At 52.8% G+C, this 19,940-nt stretch overlaps 1 protein-coding gene across 29 annotated transcripts in view; it reads left to right on the top strand.

The window, feature by feature from the left end:
• The window catches only part of Fnbp1 (formin binding protein 1), a 76,436-nt gene that overhangs the window by 12,548 nt on the left and 43,948 nt on the right, over nt 1-19,940 (top strand). For all 29 annotated transcript variants that reach the window (XM_063244241.1, XM_063244228.1, XM_063244232.1 and 26 more), the window contains exon 2: nt 14,568-14,683. In XM_063244241.1, the coding sequence (XP_063100311.1) occupies nt 14,568-14,683 (116 nt within the window). The remainder of the gene's footprint in view (nt 1-14,567; nt 14,684-19,940) is intronic.

Here is a 19,940-nt window from a genome sequence, read left to right on the forward strand (position 1 = left end):
GGAGACTGAGTCTCCATGAGCAGCACCCGGTCGACCTCACCAGCCTGTGTCTGCCTGTGAAGGCATTGTTTATCTAAAAGGAAATAACATTTATTATTTCCCACCCAGCTCACATGCCAGGAGCAAGGGGCCTGGCTGTCACGTGGCTGGCGGAAAATGGCAACCCAGCGAGAGGTTATACCAAGGGCGCTGGGGGACACAGCGAGTGGTGACATTTTAGAAGGTATATTCCAGCCGGACATGGGGGCACGCAGCTGTCCTCCCAGCACTCAGGAGGCAGAGGCAGGAGAATCACAGCGTAGTCCAGACCAGTCTGGGGAAGTTCTTTGTGTTAAAAGGAAAATCTTGTTTCTCTCTTCTGCACTTCATCCCTGGGCCTCTGTAAAGGAGTTGTAAATGTGTGTGCGTCTCAGGAGAGGCTGTGAAATCTCCTGGTGAGTGTAAAGGGACCCAGGTAGTACACCAGGCAGCGCTCTCCACAGTAAGTAAGACTTCCCTTCAACGTACCTAACGCCCATGCTCAGGAGCCCTGAGTGGCCTGTGTATGGGGTCTGTAGGATCCTCCTGCCTCAGCCTCCCTAATGCTGGCACAGCAGGTATGTACCACCACGCCTAGCTAGACATCTTGACTTTATTTATTTTTTTGTGTGAGACAGGGTCTCGCTCTGCAGTTTAGGCTGGCCTTGAGCTCGCTATGTAGCCCAGGCTGGTCTCAAACTCACAACAATCCTCCTGCCTCAGCCTCCCACAGGCTCGAGCCACCACACTGGATGACATCTTGACTTTAAAATGATGAATTTTCTGTTACATGAATCCGCCTCGAGACCAAACCACACTGTTCCTTGGTTATGTGGGAGGTGACAAGGACCGATTTGAGAAGCTGCTTGGGTTTGGCTATTGGGGGTCCTGGCTCACACTGCGAAAGACGAGGTGTCAGACCCTGGAGAAGACTTCCACACAGTGTCTCCCTAGTGACTGACTCAGTACGCTTGTGGCTGAATAGGTTAGCGGGGTCCAGGAGGAGCCATTTAAGAGTGCACCACAAGGGGCTGGGGATTTAGCTCAGCGGCATAAGTGCCTGCCTTGCAAGCAGGCAGTCGTGAGTTCAATCCCTGGTGTAGATTAAAAAAAAAGAAAAAGCCAAAAAAACGAGTGTACCACAAGCCAGGCGTGGTGGCGCATGCCTGTCATCCCAGTGCTCGGGAGGCTGAGGCAGGAGGGTTACCCAGAACTCAAGGCCTGGACTACATAGAACGCCCTGCTGTAGGCAGGGTTTACGAGGGAAAGGATTTAATACAGGACACATCACGTACAGCATTTTTTATAGTATCACCCAGAGAGAGTCACATGCAAAAGAGTGCAGGAGATCATCCACACACCAGAGATCCAGAGAATCTGGTCGAGGGCCTGGATCTCACGGCGCTGTCCTACAGGAGTCCAGCTGAAGACGCAGAGTCCATGACAATATCTCCTGCCAGTCTGTGTCAAGGATCTGCGCTGGGAAGACCCAAGGGTCAGTGGTGGAAGCTGGAAAGTCTGCCAGCGGGGTGAAGGGGCTGTGCCAGAGGCTGAGGGATCCTCACGGGAGCCAGGAAGCGATGCCAACGTAGGAACCAGGGCTTCCCTGAAGATAACCGCATCCATCCTCAGTGACAGTGAGGATCTGAGCTCCTGTGACAATGTGAACAGCTGAGTTCACATCAGGAAGTCAGCACTCCAAGCTTCTCCGGGAGAATCAACAGCCCCACCTGCCGCTCCAGGGCCCCTTCTAGCTCTTGCAGTGGCCCTCAGGTGGGTTCCACACCCAGCACCATGCCAACTCAGCTCAACTGGGGCCTCCGAGTTGCCTGTTAGTTAATCCACCCAATTCATCCCTGGTCAACCTGATGACCAGACAAACTTCCTGAAACCACAGTCTCCAGTGGCAGGTTTGTGGGAAGCCAACAAGTCTTGGTCTATTCCGATTCCCATTGATATAACAATCACATATACACAATTCTTGGTTTTTAGGTTTTTTTTTTGTATTGGGACTCAAACTCAGGACTCTACACTTGCTGGGCAGGTGTTTGGGCCCCTGAGCTGTATCCCAGCCCCTGTGGTTGTGTTTCAGTTTTTTGTTTTAGGGACCGGGAATTGAACTCAGGACCTTGCATTTGCCAGGCAGGCACTTGCCCGCTGTGCTGTGCCCAGGCTGCATGTATATAATTCTTACTGCATCTGCTCCCACACTAAAGGCAAAACATTCATCAGGTGATCAAAAGTGCATAAGAAAACCCTGGCACTTTGACTGATTCACCTGATTGCAGACATGGATCTAAACCCACATTGCAGTCCTGTGGGAAGAGCTGTTTCACAGCAATCCCTGCTTCCTTTAACTTTTAACAGCAGGCGCGGCAGTCCTAAGAAGCGGGGTCTCCTGCATGTCCAACGCCCTCCTCCTTGTGGGGAAAAGTCCCTCCCCACGGCCGTTCCTCTCCACAGCCATGCTGCCCCTGCTCCACCCTGCTGGCCGCAGCTCCCTGGGAGCTTCCCCTCGGACAGATGCTTCACGTTGCTCTGCTGGCTCTTTGCTCTTGGCTCTTAATTCCCACCACCGATCTGGCCAGAGCCCTTTGGAGGCCCCATGCCACCAGCCCAACAGTAGACCACATTGATTTTTTTCTGCCACCCACTCAGCATCTGTAAGCATAGGTAAAACGCAGACCCAGAACGCAGCGTACACAGCCTGGGACCAGCAGCCATGGCCTTCTCAGCAGAAGCTTCCAGACGCGCATCCTACGGGAGGCATTTCCGTCAGGACTCTGATTTCCCAGGCTCTGACGGAGTCTCCTGTACAGTTGACAGCATATGGGGGCCGCCTCCGGGGCCTCGCAAACCCTTTCCCCGTTCATTCCCAAAGCTCAAGTCACATGGCCAGATGTCTCAGCAGCTGGTCTCCTGGGACCAGTTTTACCATGGGTGGTTTTGTTTTTGTTTTTGTTTTCTGGTACTGGGAATTGAACTCAGGACCTTGTGCTTGCAAGGCAGACGCTTACACCTCTAAGCCACAGCCCCACCGCCCTCCCCACCCCTCCTGGTACCAATTTTGTCTTACTTTTCTCTCCTTGCCAGGATAAAATACCCAACACCCAGTGTCTAAGGAGGAAAGGTTTATTTAGCTCACAGTTTATGGAGGTTTCAGTCCATACTGAGCTGGCTCCAAGATGGGGTGGCACGGCAGAGGGGCAACCGTTCAAGGACGTGGCAGAAGACACCAAAAGCAGGGAGAAGGGGCCAGAGCTCAGGAGCACAGCACCTGCCTGGCAAGCGGAGGTCCTCAGTTCAATTTCCGGTACCAAGAAACAAAACAATAGCATGGCGTGGTACTGGCAGCCCAAGTCCAGCACCAGATGGTGAATCAGTCACACACCCCAGAGAGGATCCCCCATGATCGCCTGAGGCTTTGTGGGGGGACGTCCAGACACAAACCATGACACCCCCAGTGTGAAAGCAGACTCAGATCGTTGTGTTCCCCACCCCATGCTGAGAGCACAGCTGCCTGCAAGCACTGGCTTAGACTGGCCGCAAACCTAGCTCAGTTTCCCTGCCTTATAACCCAGTCCCATAAACAGGGGTTGCGCAGGCACAGAGCTGTGTCGAGGGGCACAGAGCGACAGCCCCCCCCCCCCAGCTGTCCTTAAATGCAGTGGTGGTGGTGACATCCGGAAGTGGCTGGCATAATTTTTTCATGACCTAAACTCCATCTCATCTAAACGACTGGCTTTATGTTATCGGACGTCAGAAACTAGTCCGTCCCGGTGGTGCACTCCTGCACCCCAGCACTCAGGAGGCTGAGGCTGGAGGGTTCCAAGCATGGCTGTGCACACCTGCCATCCCAGCCCTGGGGAGGCTGAGACAGGAGGGGCCCTGAAAGTTCAAGGCCAGCCTGGGCTCCATAGCAAGCTCTGTCTCTCAATCAGTTAATCAGCCAACCATTCAATATAGATTAGAAGGTGGGCTTGGCAGCCCATACCTGTAATCCCAGACCCTGGGAGGCTACAGCAGGAGAATTAAAAGTTAAGGAGATCCTGGCTCAGAATAAAAAATTAAAAAAAGAAATTGGACTTCTCACGTAGTGCAGAGGCCCTGGTTTCAATCTTCAGCACCAAATGCGCAAACAAGTGGGTGGGATCTGTCTGTGTTCAAACTCAGTGATAGAGGGCTTGGTGCTGCCTCTGGACTGACACCGCAGGCCCTGTCTCAGCTGCTGTCTGTGTTCTCCGGGGAGGAGGGTCCAGGACTTCGTGCTCCTTGCAAACGACCCAGCTTTGCCTGGCTCTCAGCCTGGCCGCTCCAGTCACTTGGGTATTCACTGCACGGGGCAGGAGGGAGCCAGGCTGGCGCTGGGCTGTTTCTCTGTGGCACTGGCATTGCATATTAATATTCTCTCTCTCTCTCTTTTGTTGTTTTGAGACAGGGTCTTCCATGTAGCCCAGCCTGGCTTCAAACTCATGGCGATCCTCCTGCCTCAGCCTTTCCGTGCTGGGATGACAGGCGTGCGCCCCTACACCTGCTCTAATTCACTATACCTATTGCTCACTTTGCGGTTGTTTTTTTTTTTTTTTGCTAACTTCCCAATGCCTTTTAGGTTTGTGGGAGTAGGAAGGAGTTTCAGTGTTGTGGAAGGAGTTATTTGCAAGATACTCTTACACTGCTGTTCTTAAGTAAGCAGGGCTCACTGACCCCGGGCAGCAGGAAGAGATCGCCTGAGACAGGACTCAGGAGGCCACCGTGAGAGCCCCAGTGACGCCATGGGTGTATGTGCAGCATTGCTATGGACGGGACTCCTGGGCCGCTGTCCTGGGCAGATCCGAGGACTGCAGCTCTGTCCCCTGCTTGGGGTGACAGCCAAGGTTGTCCCCTTGGTATTTATGGGCACCAGCGTGACCAAGCCCAGGCCGCCAGGCGGGGGCTCAGAGCCTCCCGCTTGGTTTTGCTCTGACTCCAGGGAAGGGCTGTGTGGACCAAGGCGGCCCTGTGCCTGGGACCCCTGCAAACTCCTGAGGCTCCTCCTCCCCTCAGGCTCTTGGCAGGGACCTCCACAGATAAGAAAATGGGCGGGACGGGGTTGTTGACTGCCTCCTGGTGAAGGGCGCACAGCTTGAATTCATGGGGATGCTTTGGTCCCAGACGGAAAGGTCATGGGGATCTGCTGAGCACCTTTCCACATTGTGGGTTTTGTTTGTTTTGAGCAGATTACAGACTTAATTTTTTTTTTTTTTTAACACCGAGTACCTTTATTAGAAAAGAAGAAAATTATGAAATATCCTCATATCTTTCCATAAGAAATTAAAAATAAAAGGCAGAATAAAACCAAAAACGAATAGAAGAAAATAAAAAAAGATCAGAAAACACAATGGTTATCAAAATGCCAATGTCATTTTTCATAAAGATTAACATTTTGACTCTTACTTTTTTGTAAAAATGGAAAAGACTGAGAGTAGCCTGAACAGCTGTGATAAAGGAGCAGTTAGAGCTGCAGCCCTGCCAGCCCCACGCTCCCCAGAACACTGCGCCGATCTCAGCCGGACACCAGCAAGGTTCCAGCGTGAGGTCCCGATGGATACCCGCGTGATGGACAGTTGATTTCTGGCACAGGCAGAAGCAGTGAAGTGGAGGGAGGATTGTACCTCAACAGACTCACTGGAGCAGCTGGACACTCACGTGCAGAAAACGCAAGCCTGTGGCACATCAGGAGACATCAGCAGTCAGCTCAGAGTGGCTCAGAGCGGGTTAGGGTGAAGGCCCTAGCCCACCCAATCTCATTGCTTTGGCTGAGGTCATTCTCTCTGGGGCAAAATACATGTTTTTTCTCTGTTGTCACACTAATGAAACCATATGACATTTATACATGCATGACATTTATTTCACTAATAAGAGTGTTCTGGGGCTGGGGATTTAGCTCAGTGGCATAAGCACCTGCCTTGCAAGCAGGCGATCGTGAGTTCCATTCCCGGTACCGATAAAAAAAAGATAGTAAGAGTGTTCTCAGGGTGCCTCCAGTTACCTATGAAAGTGTCCAGTTTATCCTTCTTTATGGCTGAGTAGTGCTCCATTGTACAGAAATACCACATCTTTTTTATCCATTCCTCAGTCAATGGGTATTTAGGGTGTTTCCAAGATCTATAAACACGGGTGCACACATATCACTGTGGTATGATGTCTTTAATTCTTTGGGGAAGATACCCGGCAGGGGAACAGCTGAGTCAAATGGAATCTCCTGTCCTAGTTTTTGAGGACTCTCCACACTAATTTCCACAGTGGTTGCACCAGCCTGCACTCCCACCAACAGTGAAGGGGGTTTCTTTTCCCTCACAGCCCCTCCAGCATTTGTTATAGGTTGATTTCCTGATAGTAGCCATTCTTTCTGGGGTGAGGTGGAATCTCGATGTTGTTTTAATTCGCATTCTCAAATGACCAGTGCTGTTGAAACAAACTTAACTTTTTTTTTTTTTTTTTTTTGTCTTTTTCGTTTTTATCGGTACCGGGGATCGAACTCAGGACTGCCTGCTTGCAAAGCAGGCGCTTATGCCGCTGAGCTAAATCCCCAGCCCCTCAAACTTAATATTCTGAAATGGTTTTTTTTCTTCATTTGAGACAGGCTCTCACTATGTAGTTCAGGCTAGGCTTGAGCTTGTGGTGATCCTCCTGCCTCAGCCTCCCAAGTGCTGGGATTACAGGTGAGAGCCACCATGCCTGACCACTGCAGTGTTTCCTTAAATCACTCCATGGGTTTATCTTCCATCCATTGTCACTATGGAACTCATAAAAGAAGTTTATTTGGTTTTGGTCTTTTTGAGACAAGGTCTCACTATGCAGTTCAGGCTGGCCTTAGGCTCACTTTGTAGCCCAGGCTGGTCTCAAACTTCCAGTGATCCTCCTGCCTCAGCCTCCTGACTGAACCTGGCAAGACTTTTTTTTTTAAGTAGTGCAGGCTGGCCTTGAATCACTGTTTAGCCGGGCAGGTTTGAACTCAGTGACTGTCCTGCTGCAGCCTCCCCAGTGCTGGGATGACAGCCTTGCAGGTCCCCGCCTACAGCCCATGTACACCTCCTATGAACTCTGGGTGAGCTGCCCCAGAAGAGGGTTCCTGGATTTCAGGAAATCCAGGCTTCAGTGGGACCAGTGTGCCTCTTAAATATTGCTCTGACTGTTTGGTTATCAGAGTTTCCCTTTGAAAATAACCTCAGGAATAAAAAAGAATTTTTTTTTTTTTTTTTTTTTTTTTTTTTTTGAGAGAAGGTCTTGCTGTGCAGTTCAGGCTGGTCTTGAATTCACTGCGTAGCCCAGGCCGGCCTCAAACTTGCAGCCATCCTCCCGCCTCAGCCTCCTGAGTGCCGAGATTACAAGCATGCGCCATCATGCTCCGCCAGAACATTCGTTTTGGGAGTAAAATATCTGTGAAGATGTGGGCGCACGGTGCTACAGCCCCTCTGCTTGTAGCTGTGGAAACTCAGAAGCAGGCAAGATGGCCTGCAGTAGCTGACTGACCACATTGTGTGGGGTCTCCTGACGGGGGGACCTTACCCATCACTGAGAGAGCATGAGCACCTGAGCCGCGCACCTGAGCCTCGAAAAGACACGAAATTCCAGCGTGCGTGGCTGATGACAGAGCCAGTGCGCACACTGAGATTCCAGCCCCTCTGCAGTGGGGAAATGGAAAACTATTCAGGCAGCAAAAAGGTCCCTTGTTGCTGGGCAGTGGAGAAGGATGAAAAGGTGCATCATGGGATTTTTTCAGGCAAGAGAAGAAATGAATTTGCGGATAAATGATATCATCCCCTTGGCAAAGCCCTGAACTGATCAGGAGAGCGGGCGTGGACTCCAGTTCTGAGTTCCACTGGCTCAGCATTGAGAGAGCAACTGCCACAGAGGTGCCGTGGCAGCCCGAGCTGTGAGGAGTAACAGGCCTGGCTAGGACACGGGTACCTGGGACCTCCTGCCCAGCCTTTCAGGAAAACCTGATACTTTTCTTTCTTTCTTTCTTTTTTTTTTGTACCAGGAATCGAACTCAGGGTCTTGTACTTGCCAGGCAGGCACTGTGTTGCTGAGCTGCATCTCCGCCCTGTAACATTAGTTTTTAAAAATGAAGTCTGTTAGGCTGAGGCAGGAGGATTACTGGGAGTTAAGAGCCAACCTATGCCACCTGCTGAGATGCAAAAGGGAATCTGGGGGCCCTGGACAAGGGGTGTGAGGGACTGCTCAGGTCAGGCTCAGGAGGGACCCCTGAAAGCCAGCCTGGCGCTTCTGTCCTCAGAGGCTGCGAGTCTCCAGTGGGGCTGGGACCCGCCCTCAGCCAGGGTCGCCTGGGGCTATGGTGCTTTTGAGGGATTTGGGCACAGGGGGCCTGCGAGCGGAAAACCATGGAGACCGAACTGGGAGCTGGGGCACGGAAAGCGGCCACAGGGACCCGGATGTGAACGGAAGTTGCTGTTTAGAAGCAAAGCACAACCTTGCACTTTTTCTCACTCCCTTCTGCCCATCTCTGTTCTGTCCTAGCCAAGGCTGGGGATCAAGCACAGGGCTTTCACACTGAGCTACGTCCACAGTCAGTTTTCTGCTCTTTTTTGTTTTGAGCCAGGGTCTTGCTGAGTTGTCCAGCCAGGACTTGAAGCTGGGGGAATCCTCCTGCCTCTGCCTCGCAGAGGGCTGGGGTTACGGGTATGCTTGGAGATATTTTTTGCAGCTTTGTCCAGTGAACATCTAGTTTATAAAACCTGTGTAAACAAAATTTGCCAGTCGTTTGCTGCCACACCGTCAGTTTTGAGTGTGGTATTTAGCCCGTAATAGGTGCTCAATACATGTTTGTTGTATGAATGACTAACTTTTTTAATAACTGCTTTTGGCATGGAGTAGAACAATGTATGTTGCTTCCTGCAATATTTTTCTGGACTCTTAACTTCTTTAATCTTTTATTTGAAGGGAAGATGATGTGCTGTGTGTGTTTCACTAGATGGAAGCTAAAGCTGCTTTTGGTGTTTAGACCGCAGCAGATCTGGGAGTTTTCAAACAACTCCTCCTCCCACGTCCGAAGTCTTTTTTGCAATCAATAATCTAATGCCCTGTGCCTAACTATTAAGTGATGCCCATTTTCTGAAAAACGCTTTCTATTTTTGTGAGGACGAAAAAGGAGGTACATCAATCAAAGCAAAGGAGCTCAGTGCTTTAGTAGATTTTCGTATCGATTGAAGTTTTTCTTTCACAAGTTTGCTTCGTTTTTGATTTCCAGTTGGCAGGGACTCAAGTGATCTGAAGGTTTTCTAATGCTGAAGATTTTTCCATCAACCCAGCTATAACCTGGGCTATTATGGAGTGGGACTGGAGACCACGTGGAAATGCACAGACCTAGTGTGATTTACACAAAACTGGCAAAGTGAGCTGGGACGGTGGCACACGCCTGTGTTCCCAGCACTCAGGAGGCTGAGGCAGGAGGATTTCTGAGAGTTTGAGGCCAGCCTGGGCTACATAGTGAGACCCTTACCCCCCAAAAAAGCAAACAAAAAAATGAGTATCTTGTGACCCTCCACCAAGGCAGAGCGGCAGGGTACTCCTGCCCAGCGTCTCCTGCTCTTCCCCATAGCCTCTTGTCCCTCCTTGCTCTGACTGGGTGTCGTATAAATGTAGCATTAGGTGTTGTGGATAGACAGCTGCTTTTTTTCTTTTCACTTTTCTTTTTGAGGCAGGGTCTCGCTGTGCAGTTCAGGCTGGCCTTGAGCTCACTGTGTAGCCCAGGCTGGTCTCGAACTCACGGTGATCCTCCTGCCTCAGCATCCCCGAGTGCCGGGATTACAGGCATGTGCCACTTGGCCTGGCCTTCAGCTGTGCTAATATTCTGAATGAAATTGATTTTAAACGTTTTAAGCTGAGGGTTTCTTGTTATTTGTCTTTGGATAAACCTTCACCTTCTGACACTTTTTCCTGCTGCCCCCATGGCCTCCTAAGGGACTCGGACTCCCCACGGTGCCCACACCCTCGGAAGGGGACTCAGCAGCAGGCAAGGTGTCCACAGCAAAGATTGGAGCTGGCCCAGGACACCGGGGCCCATGCTGCCCACTGTGGACCAACATTTGCTGGCCTCAGGTCCCTCTCCTTGGGTCACTCACGGACGTCACTATAGCATCCTGGTCTCCCCCAGACTGCTTCACCTGGGGATTTGGGCCCCTTGAACCCACCACTTTCCCATGATAGGAGGCCCCATATGAAAAGTAGCCCTGTAGCCAAATGGCCCTGGCACCAGCCTGGGGTGGTTTGAATTCAAGGGACAGTGAGACCTTAAGATCAAGGTCAGACCTGGCATTGTGGTTCCCACCTGTCATCCCAACACTTGGGAGGCTGAGGCAGGAAGATCACCGGGAGCTCAAGGCCAGGCTGGATGTGGCTCGAAAAAGAAGGGCAAGTGTGAGGTCAGCAGAGGGCTGTGGAGGGGCCCTTGGAGGATGCCACAAGGTTGCAGCCAGCAACTAGAAGCATCCATTGGAGTCCTTGGGGTTTTAGAAAGAGCGGCTGAGTGCCGGGACGTGAGGTGTGTGCTCATGAATTACACAGTGCTCTCCATTACCCAGCTGTCTTGGTCTTTGCAAATGCGCGACTCGGAGTGGCTGGGCGTGGTGGTGCCTGACCGCGGTCCCAGTCTCAGGAGGCCGAGGCAGGACGATTGCCAGGCTACTTAGTCAAGAGCAGCCTCCATTACATAGCCAGATCCTGTCTGTCACAAAACACAGACCTTTGGTGGGACAGTGAGGACAGTTTTATACCTGGAGCCAGCTGGGAATCCGGCCGGGGGCTTTGCATTGAGTTATGCCCTCAGCATGTTTTGTTCCCCCAAACAGGGTCTTACTAAGTCCCTAAGTTTTCCAGGCTGGGCTCAGACTGGGACCCTCCTGTCTCTGCCTCCCAGAGTGTAGAGCTTACAGGAGCTGAACAGCTCGCCCAGCACCCATGGTTTTTAATAGGATGGGCGCTAAGAAGGGATGGATCCCTGTGGCCTCCCCTCCCCCCACTGCCCACGCAGCTGAGTCCTGAGTGGAGGGGTCGCTTTCTCCGGCACACAACTGGGGCCGCAGAGGATGCGGCAGCTATTTTTTTTAGAACTAGATGGAGGGGGACGGTGGCACTTCCTGGAAGCATCTGGTGGTATTGGTGGCCGGGGATAGTGTGCCAGCTCTGAAGTGAAAATTAGCTTTTGGAGGAGGTCACATTTCCCTGTGAGCGCGACAGCTTCCAGATACTTGGACCCAGAAGAGATGAGCGGGCCAGGCAGAGCCAGGTGCGCACCTCCCAGGCCTTCGTGATGAAGAGTGTCACCTTCACTCCTGGGTTCCAGAAACCCAGTACAGAGGGTTAACCGACTGTGCACAGCACTCGGAGAGGGCAGAGGCTGAGGCAGGAGGGCTCCTCGGAGTCTGAGGCCAGCCTGGGCCACGCGGTGAGACCCTGTCTCAGAAACAAAACCAATCCAAAGTACAAGACTGACGACAGTGTTTTATGGTGACCGAATCTGATAAATTCCGCCTGTGGTTTCGATGCCACATTGCCTCGAGCCTTTGAGAGATGAGCTGTCAAGTTTTCTGTGATTTCAAAGAATATCTGCAGGGACCTGAAAAGATCTTGAAGCTCTGCTGTTCTAAGCACCCGTCCCGTCTGCGGGAAGCTGTAGTGTTTCATGTGTGCGAAGTCCGCAGCAGCAGCAGGCGGAGTGGGGGCCCCAGCAAGAAGCCAGCTGTCTTTGGTTAAGCCAGACAGCGGAGGGAGGTTTGCAGAATGGAAAACAGACCCCCTCTTCCTGGTGGTTTTTCTTTGTCTTGCAAAAGTCAGTTTTTTTAAACAATAAAATACGCCATTTTGATTAGCATGTGAGATAATTCTTACCTATTTAAAGGAGTTAATAGGTATTTATTTAAGTTTTGAGACAGGGTCTCACTAAGCAGGCCAGGCTGGTCTTGCACGCACTGTGTAACCCAGGCTGGCCTCCCGCTCACGGTGATCCTCCTGCCTCAGCCTCCTGAGTGCTGGGTGCCAGGCATGTGTGTGCCATGCCTGGCCTGAGCAGCTTCTGACAGGGGAGAGCAGACCTCTGGGCTGTTGTCCCATGACAGGAGGTGATCCCTTTTTGATCCTGTCCCACACTCAAAGTAGCAAGGGCTAAGTTTTAAAGGACTATTTATAATATTTGCTCACAAAAGAATCTTTTAAGGTTTGGTTTTTTTTTTTCCATTAAATGTTTTATGTTTTAGTCAAGAATGTCAGTGGTTGATTAGTTTTTCATCTGTTTTGAATTTTCTCTTCCCTGCGTGGCGGGGCCAGGCCTGCCGTAGTGTGGGGCGTGGTGCCGTGGGGCCTGGTGTAGCCCGCCGGGCCCCAGGGATAGATTGGTCCATTCCTGCTGGGGCCTGGTTATTAAGATGTTTAATGACACTGTCATTTTACTGAGTGCTTCGGCACGCCTTGCAGATGGTCTTGCTTTGTTTTGTTGAGACAAGGTCCTGCTATGTAGCCAGGCCGGCCTTAAACTCGCGTGGATCCTCCTGTCTCAGCCTCTCGAATGCTGGAATTACAGGTGCCCAGCTGCAGGGAGGTACAAGCCCAGATAAACTGTGTTGAAGAACTTTGTGTGGGCTCAGGCTAGTGTAGTATTTCATGGTTTGTTTGTTTGTTTTTTGAAACAGTGTTTTGCTTTGTTACCCAGGCTGACCTAGAACTCTAGACTCAAAGAATCCTCCCGCTTCAGCCTCCCGAATACCTGTGAGCACAGGCATGCATCAGAGTACTTGTGGAGGCCCCGGGTGGTGGTTGTCATTTGAGAGACCATCTTACTGTGTAGCCCTGGGCTGCTCTTGGACTTGCAATCCTGCTGTAGCAAGGACTATGCTATCAGAAGCTATTGCTTTTATATGTGTCCCTGTCACCAGAAAGTTACAAAGAACCACAAACTCATGTGCATGGGAAAAATATGCAGTCAGATTTAACAGAATGAGAAAGAAGTCTGGGAACGTGGTTGGGCATGGTGGCACATGCCTGTGAGCTCAGCCTCAGGAGGCTGAGGCGGGAGGGTCACTTTGAGTTCAAGACCAGCCTGGGTGACACAGTGAGGTCAGAGTCAGCCTGAACTACAGCCAGGCAGGGGGGAGGGCTGTTGTCCTGTCCCACTGTATGTTTGCTGACAGCCCTCTGCAGCAGAGATAAATAACGGAGATAAATAATCTCCTCAGACACAGCCAGGAATCACTGAGAACCTAAATACCTGTTTCAAAAGCTTCTGGAGGGCGGGGACAGAGCCCAGAGCCATAGTGCCTGCCCGGCAAGTGTGAGGCTGTGAGTTCAACCCCCTTTTCCCCCCTTCCAAAAAGCTACTGGATATTTCACAGTGATTTGTTTTTTGAGACAGGTTCTCCCTATGTAGTCCATGTTGGCCTCAGACTCATAGCAGTCCTCCTGCCTCAGCCTCCTGAGTGCTGGGATGACAGGCGAGCATCCCCACACCTGGCAGGACTTTGACTGCAGACAGTCTACACAGGACGGGGGACGTAAAGTCCATGCAGCACGGAAAAGCCACAGCACAGCAGGGCCCCCGCAGTCAAGGGTTCCAAGTCCCGAGTTCACAATTGGTCTGGCCTGCCTGCCAGACCCTCCTGCCTCAGCCTCCTGAGTGAGTGCCAGGGTGACAGATGAGCCTTCTGCAGGGACTGGGTCTCCTGGGGGGCTGCGCCTTGGTCTTCTGTCCTGCAGCCCCTGACTGTGTGCCATGCTCCTGAGCTAGTGCCTCTCTGGCCTGCGTCCCTGCCCTGCCCCCCCATCGACTCCTCATCCCTCGCTGCCCCAGCCTTGTCCTGACCTTGGGTGCACTGAGCCTGGCTGTCTCAGCTCTGTGTTGAGTCCCGTGGAGTCTCAGGGCAGAGCTCCCACAGCCCCCCGGGCCCTCTAGCCTTGCCACCAGCTTGCTGTCCGGAAGTGGGCCTGTGGCCTGGGCACTCTTCCTGCAGCTCCTGGGACACTGGACACTCTGAGCTTGGCATTCAGGGCCCTGCTGGGTGACCCAGCTCTGTACTGTCTGATCTCGTGCCTGCCACGCCCACCCCTTCACCAAAGGGAGCCACCCTACCAAGTGCTGGACACCCTGGCCCCAGAATAGCCGCGGCTAGTAGACACTGTTGGTCCCCTGGTGCTGAGCCGGGTCTGTGCACATGGTCGGGGCTCAGTGTGTCTGATTGAAGCCAGAGCCCCCTCATCCAGTAGGGGAAAGCCAAGCCCTCGCTGCCTTCCCGCCCCGTGGCCTGTTGCTCTGCGCTCCCCAGGGGCTGACCCACGTGCACCCAGTGTCACCGCCAGCGCGTGGCATCAGACAAGAGCCCGTCCCTTCCCAGCTGTGTGTCTCAAAGGCATAGGAGGCCGAGCGGGCAGCACAGGGCACAGCGCCCTGGGCAGTCCCTGGGCTAGACCTGGGCACGGTGACACCACCTGTGGGCCTGGGAGGTGGGGACCTGGGAGGTGTCGGGGAAGCTGCTGCTGACCTGTGGCCTCTGTCCCTGCAGGACCAGTTTGACAGCTTGGAGAAGCACACGCAGTGGGGCATCGATGTACTGGAGAGGTACATCAAGTTCGTGCGAGAGCGCTCCGAGATCGAGCTCAGCTATGCCAAGCAGCTCAGGTAGGGGATGGGCGCTGGCCCCTCTGTGTCTACGCTGGCCCCCGACGTGGAAGGCCTTGGAACAGCCACTCGAGCAGGAAAAACTCACCTCTGCAGGACATGCACGATAAAAAGCGGGTGCTGTTTCTTAGGCTCGGTCTTATGTCTTGTTTTTCCTCTGCTGAGCTGCCCACTACAGCCTCAGTCCCGAGGTTCACTTTATTTTGGATGATTTCTGAGACAGGGTCTCACTGTGTAGTCCAGGCTGGCCTTGAGCTCACTGTGTCACCCAGGCTGCCGTCAGATTCATGGCACTCTCCTGCCTCAGCCTCTTGGCTGCTGGGATGACACGCAAGCACCACCACCGCAGCCTGACTTCTTATTTCAGGAGTGTGGGATCTTTGCCAGGTGTGGTGGCGCACTCCTGTCATCCCAGCACTTGGGAGGCTGAGGCAAGAGGATTGCTCTGAGTTCAGAGCCAGCCTGAACTGCATAGTGAGACCTACCTGTTTTAAAAGGTAAAAGGGTTTCGTGTTTCATCCAGAGTGTGCATAGGAAATGCACTGCCATGAGGAGAGGACACAGATCTTCACGGGGCTGACATCACCATTGTTTAAGTAAGCATCTAGCATCCACATGGGAGGCTGAGGCAGGAGGGCCACTGCAAGTTCAAGGCCAGCCCGGCCCACATAGTGAGTTCAGCTCAGTGAGCCAGACCCACAGCAGCCCCCGCACCCTACGTGTCTCCGCCTCAGCAGCACGTGGGCTGTGAGCCGGGAGCTGGATCGGAAAATGGTCCCGTCGGCGGCCACTGGTCAGGCAGGGCCCTTTAGTCCTGACGTGTCATCTTTCAGGTGGACTGGATCCGCCTCACAGGGCGCCTGGCCTGAGAGATGTCCACTCCCTTCCTGGTCTCCTGCAGGGACTGTCTGTGGCTTCTTTTCCACCAGCACAGACCACACTTCCCTGTGCCTGGGTCCTGGTCCCCTGCCTGTTTGGAGGACTGCGGGGCTGGGCGTTGGGCAGCTCTGCGCATGTGCATGTGGTGGAGGTGGGGCTGTGTTTTGTGTGGCGGGAGCCTGCGGCTCCACTAGCTGCCCCCCAGGAGGTCCACTGTGCCACCCCTTCCCCTCTGGTCTCTGTGTCTGTGACACGGGGTCTCCCTGTGCAGATCAGGCTAGCCTTGAACTGCCTTGTGTAGCCCAGGCTGGCCTGGAACACTTGGCCACCCTCCTGCTTCAGCCTGCTGAGTTTCTGGGAGCACAGGTGTGCGCCTCCAAGCCTGGCGTTTGGGTTTCTTGGTTCTGTGTGTATTTGGGGTTCCTGTCTCCAGCCCCCAAGCCCAGCTGCCCTTCAGTGACACTGCTGTTCGGTCCTGCCTGGGCCCTGGCTAGATCGCACTTGTTCCCGGGTCCCCAGGGTCCGCAGGGCTGTCACAGTTTCTGCTCCAGCCCCCCTTCTGCCCCGCCCATCCCGTCCTGGCTGCTCCTCGCCCTCCACCCTGGGGAAAGGGAGCCGGAGCCCTCGGAGCCCTTGCCTGCCCCGCCCCCCCCATTCTTCCGCATTTGCAGTGAGAATCTCACTTAGCGGTTTTCAGGTGAACTCTGCCCCCCTTCAGTACACCTCACATCATGGTGATGACCCTCCTGTGCCATGCTTAGCTTTTTTTGGTACTGGAATTAACCCCAGGGCCTTTGCAGTGCTGCTCCTCTGTTCCCTTGTCTTTTCTTTTTAATTGTGAACAGGGCCTTGCTGAGTTTCCCAGCCTGGGCTTGAACTTTCCTTCCTCCTGCCCGAGCCCCCAGAGCACTGGGACTGCAGGTGGGAGTTCCCGTGCAGAGCAGTAGTTTGTACCTGTGCGTGGTGTAGCTCGCCGCTTCTTTCTTTCCCATTCCCCTCCCTCCCTTCTACCTTCCTTCCCCTTCCATTTACAAAGGTTTTGTTTCCAGCTTTTCTTCTCTTTTTTCCTTGCCCCTTCCTCCCTTCCGCTTGTTCCCCTTCCCACCTGAACCCTTGGTTCCCATTTCCCAGTATCTGTCATACATTTGGGTCCTCATGTACACTTCTGGTTTCTTACACCAGAAAAGCCACACGGTGTTTAAATGCATGTCTGATTTATTTCACTTAAGAGCGGAACTCAGGGTGCAGCATTGACCTGGGAGTGTCTTGAGTTTATCCTTTTTTATGGCCGAGTAGTACTCCACTGTGCAAAAATCCACATCTGCATCCATCCATGGGTTGATGGGCATCTGGGCTGTGCTCAAGACTTTGCTGTTACAGACTGTGCCACTGTGAACGTGGATCGTTGCTCTCCCTAGCAGTGGATTTGGGGACTGACTGCTGCTCCCCCAGTTCCATCACCTTCATCTGCAGAGCTTGCAGAGGAGCACGGGAGCCCTGTCTCTTCGGGGTGCGAGACCTCAAGTGCCAGCCGTGGCCTGTCACTTGGTGGCTGGACGTCCCTGGCAGCACCTCCTCTCCTGGTCTCCAGGTCCTCCCTGGGTGGCAAGCGAGCGGCTGGGGAGCCCTAGCCTGGGGCTCTAGTGTTGCTTCTGGGATTTGGGGTGCTCCTGTCAGGGGCTGAGTCCCTGCAGCACAGAGGGCTGTGGATCTGTGGGCCCCAGGTCTAGGGGCGCCTGTGCACATGCTCAGAGCCCAGAGGGTGAGGACCCTCCCACAGAGCTGCCTGGGTACCACAGCATCTTCTGCCGTTTCCTGTTCCGGCTCTGGGGCCCTCCCTGCCCCCCACTCCTGTCTGCAATGGTCCTGTGGCTGTGAGCGGCCGAGTCCTCTGGCCCTTTCCCTGTCACCTTCTCCTGAAGGTTATAGACTGAGGGTTTGTTTATTTTCTTGTTGAAAATTATCTTAGTTCAGGGCATGGTGGCACACATCTGTCAGCCTCGCACTTGGGAGGCTGAGGCAGGAGGATGGACAACAAGGTTGGGGCCAGCCTGGGCGTCATAGTGAGTTCAAAACCAACCTGAACTCCACAGCAGGAGTCTGTGTCAGCTGCACACATCCCACCCTGCCAAGAAGCAACAGAAAAAGTGTCCTGGCCTTTGTCTTTTACATTTTGTTGTCCGGAAAGCACTGTTCTGTGGTTGAGTTTTACCCTGGCCACTTTTATGCAGAAATCTGTGGTGAGCTTTAAAAAAAAAAAAAAGGAAGAAACTGCAGCATCCCTGGGCTCCGCCTTGAGCCGAGCCTCCTGGGCCTGGCCCGGAGCCCAGTCCGCCCTGTAAACTGCCTGCCTGCCCAGGTCACCAGGTCTGCACCCAGCATTCCTAGCAGGGGACGGTGTGCCTCTTCCTTTTTAGTCTGCAGAGCAGAGCTGAGTAAACACTTCTGATTCCTGACAGAGACCTCAGACTTCAGTTATCTGTGCTTATTTATTTTCATTCTATTCTGTTTCTGCTTTTTGGAGACAGCATCTCACCATGGTTCAGGCCAGCCTGGACCTCACAGGTGATGACCCTCCCGCCTCAGCCTCCCAGGTACCCAGCTCCCAGCCCTGGGTCACCACGCTCAGCCCCATAAAAGTTAAAGATGATGGATTTTTTTTGGTTTTGAGACAGGATCTGCTTGTGCAGTACACAGTTCAGACTGGCCCTGAACTCCCTCATCCTCCCCACTCAGCCTCCTGAGTGCTGGGGTACCGCCTGGGCCCCCCCACCCAGGTTAAAGGTGATGTTTCTGCCTTGACTTTAAACATGATTCACCCCAAGCAGGGCAGGGAGCCTGGCCCGAGGCAGTAGAGATGGAAAGGTCGCTTCTTCTTGAGCATCAAAGCAGTGAATCATTCATGGTGCTTTTAGAATCCTCTGCATCAGACCCAGCACCAGAGTCCGGTGGGATCCGCCTGGGGAGGCCTGGCCACAGGTGGGATTTGACTGCTGGACGGGAACTGGACCGCGGGCCTCTCCTTCCCACCTCTCACAAGCCAGGCTTCTTCAGCTGCCAGCGTGGAACGTTTCACTGGCTTTTTCTCTTTACTTTTGTCTTCTTTTTTTGGAGAAGGTGTTTCACTGTGTAGTAAAGGCCGGCCTATAAACTCACTCTGTAGCCCACACTGGCCTCCAGTTTGCCTGGATTCTCCTGCCTCAGCCTCAGGAGTGCTGGAATTTCAGGCATGCACCACCACGCCCAGCATTGCAGTGATTTTTATGGCTGTGAAGGAAGACCTGGAAGCTAAAAGGAAAATGTGGATTTAATCTAACACACTCTTCAAGGAATTTTAATGGGAGATATGAATTTAGAAGTGGTATTTTCAGTGTGTAAATTATAATTAACAGGAAAATGGTTAATACTGAAAAATACCTCACCAGGCTGTCCCAGTTTCCCATATATGTTGTCCTAAATATATTCAGAATAGAATTACTGATTTTTTTTTTTTATCGGTACCAGGGATCGAACTCACGACTGCGCTTGCAAGGCAGGCACTTACGCCGCTGAGCTAAATCCCCAGCCCTTTTTTTCTTTTGAGATAGGGTTTCCCTACGTAGTTCAGGCTGGCTTTACACTCAGGGTCACAGTGATCCTCCTGCCTCAGCCTCCCAAGTGCTGGGATGAGACGTGTGTGGCCTCACCCCCAACTCCCATCTGTGTCTTTTAAGGGATGGTTGTGGTAAACCAACCAAAGAAAGTTAGTGTGTTTTCAACATAAACTATGCCTGCTTTTTGTCTTCTGTATCCTATAAGGCTCTAAGGTACAACCTTGAGTAAAATTTTGGTCTTTTTGTGGTCTTTGCCCTTTGTTTTTCGGTTTTGTTTTTTGCAATGCTGGGGAGGGAACCCAAGCCCGGGCACATGCTGGGCAAATGCAACTGCTCACCGCGGAGCTGCACCCCAAGTTTCATATCCTTTTGGAGTTAGAGTGATTAGATAAATCCTATCATCCCAGCACCCAGGAGGCTGAGGCAGGAAGATCACAATGAATTCAAGGTGAGCTCCATTCCATAACAATTCTGTGTCTCAAAAAAACAAAGCTACGTAGTGAATTCAAACCAGGCAGAACTACACGTAAGACCCTGTCTGGGAAAACCACAAGGTGAGCCGGGCACGGCGCCTGCCTGCCAAGTGCAAGGTCCCGAGTTCTATTCCTGGTTTAAGAAAAATAGCAGGAAGGAAGGAACCAACTGACCCTGGGAGGACCGCAGAGCTGGCACTAAAAACAGGAGAACTGGACAGTCCCCTGCGCCTCATGGATGAGTGGACGTGCGGGCAGGCTGTGGGTCACTGCCGTCTGCACCGACCTGGTGTTTTCTGTCGCTCACTCCTT

This window comes from Cavia porcellus, unplaced genomic scaffold (genome assembly GCF_034190915.1).
Source record: "Cavia porcellus strain 051 isolate PalLab524CR breed Dunkin Hartley unplaced genomic scaffold, mCavPor4.1 scaffold_49, whole genome shotgun sequence".
NCBI classification, from domain to species: domain Eukaryota; kingdom Metazoa; phylum Chordata; class Mammalia; order Rodentia; family Caviidae; genus Cavia; species Cavia porcellus.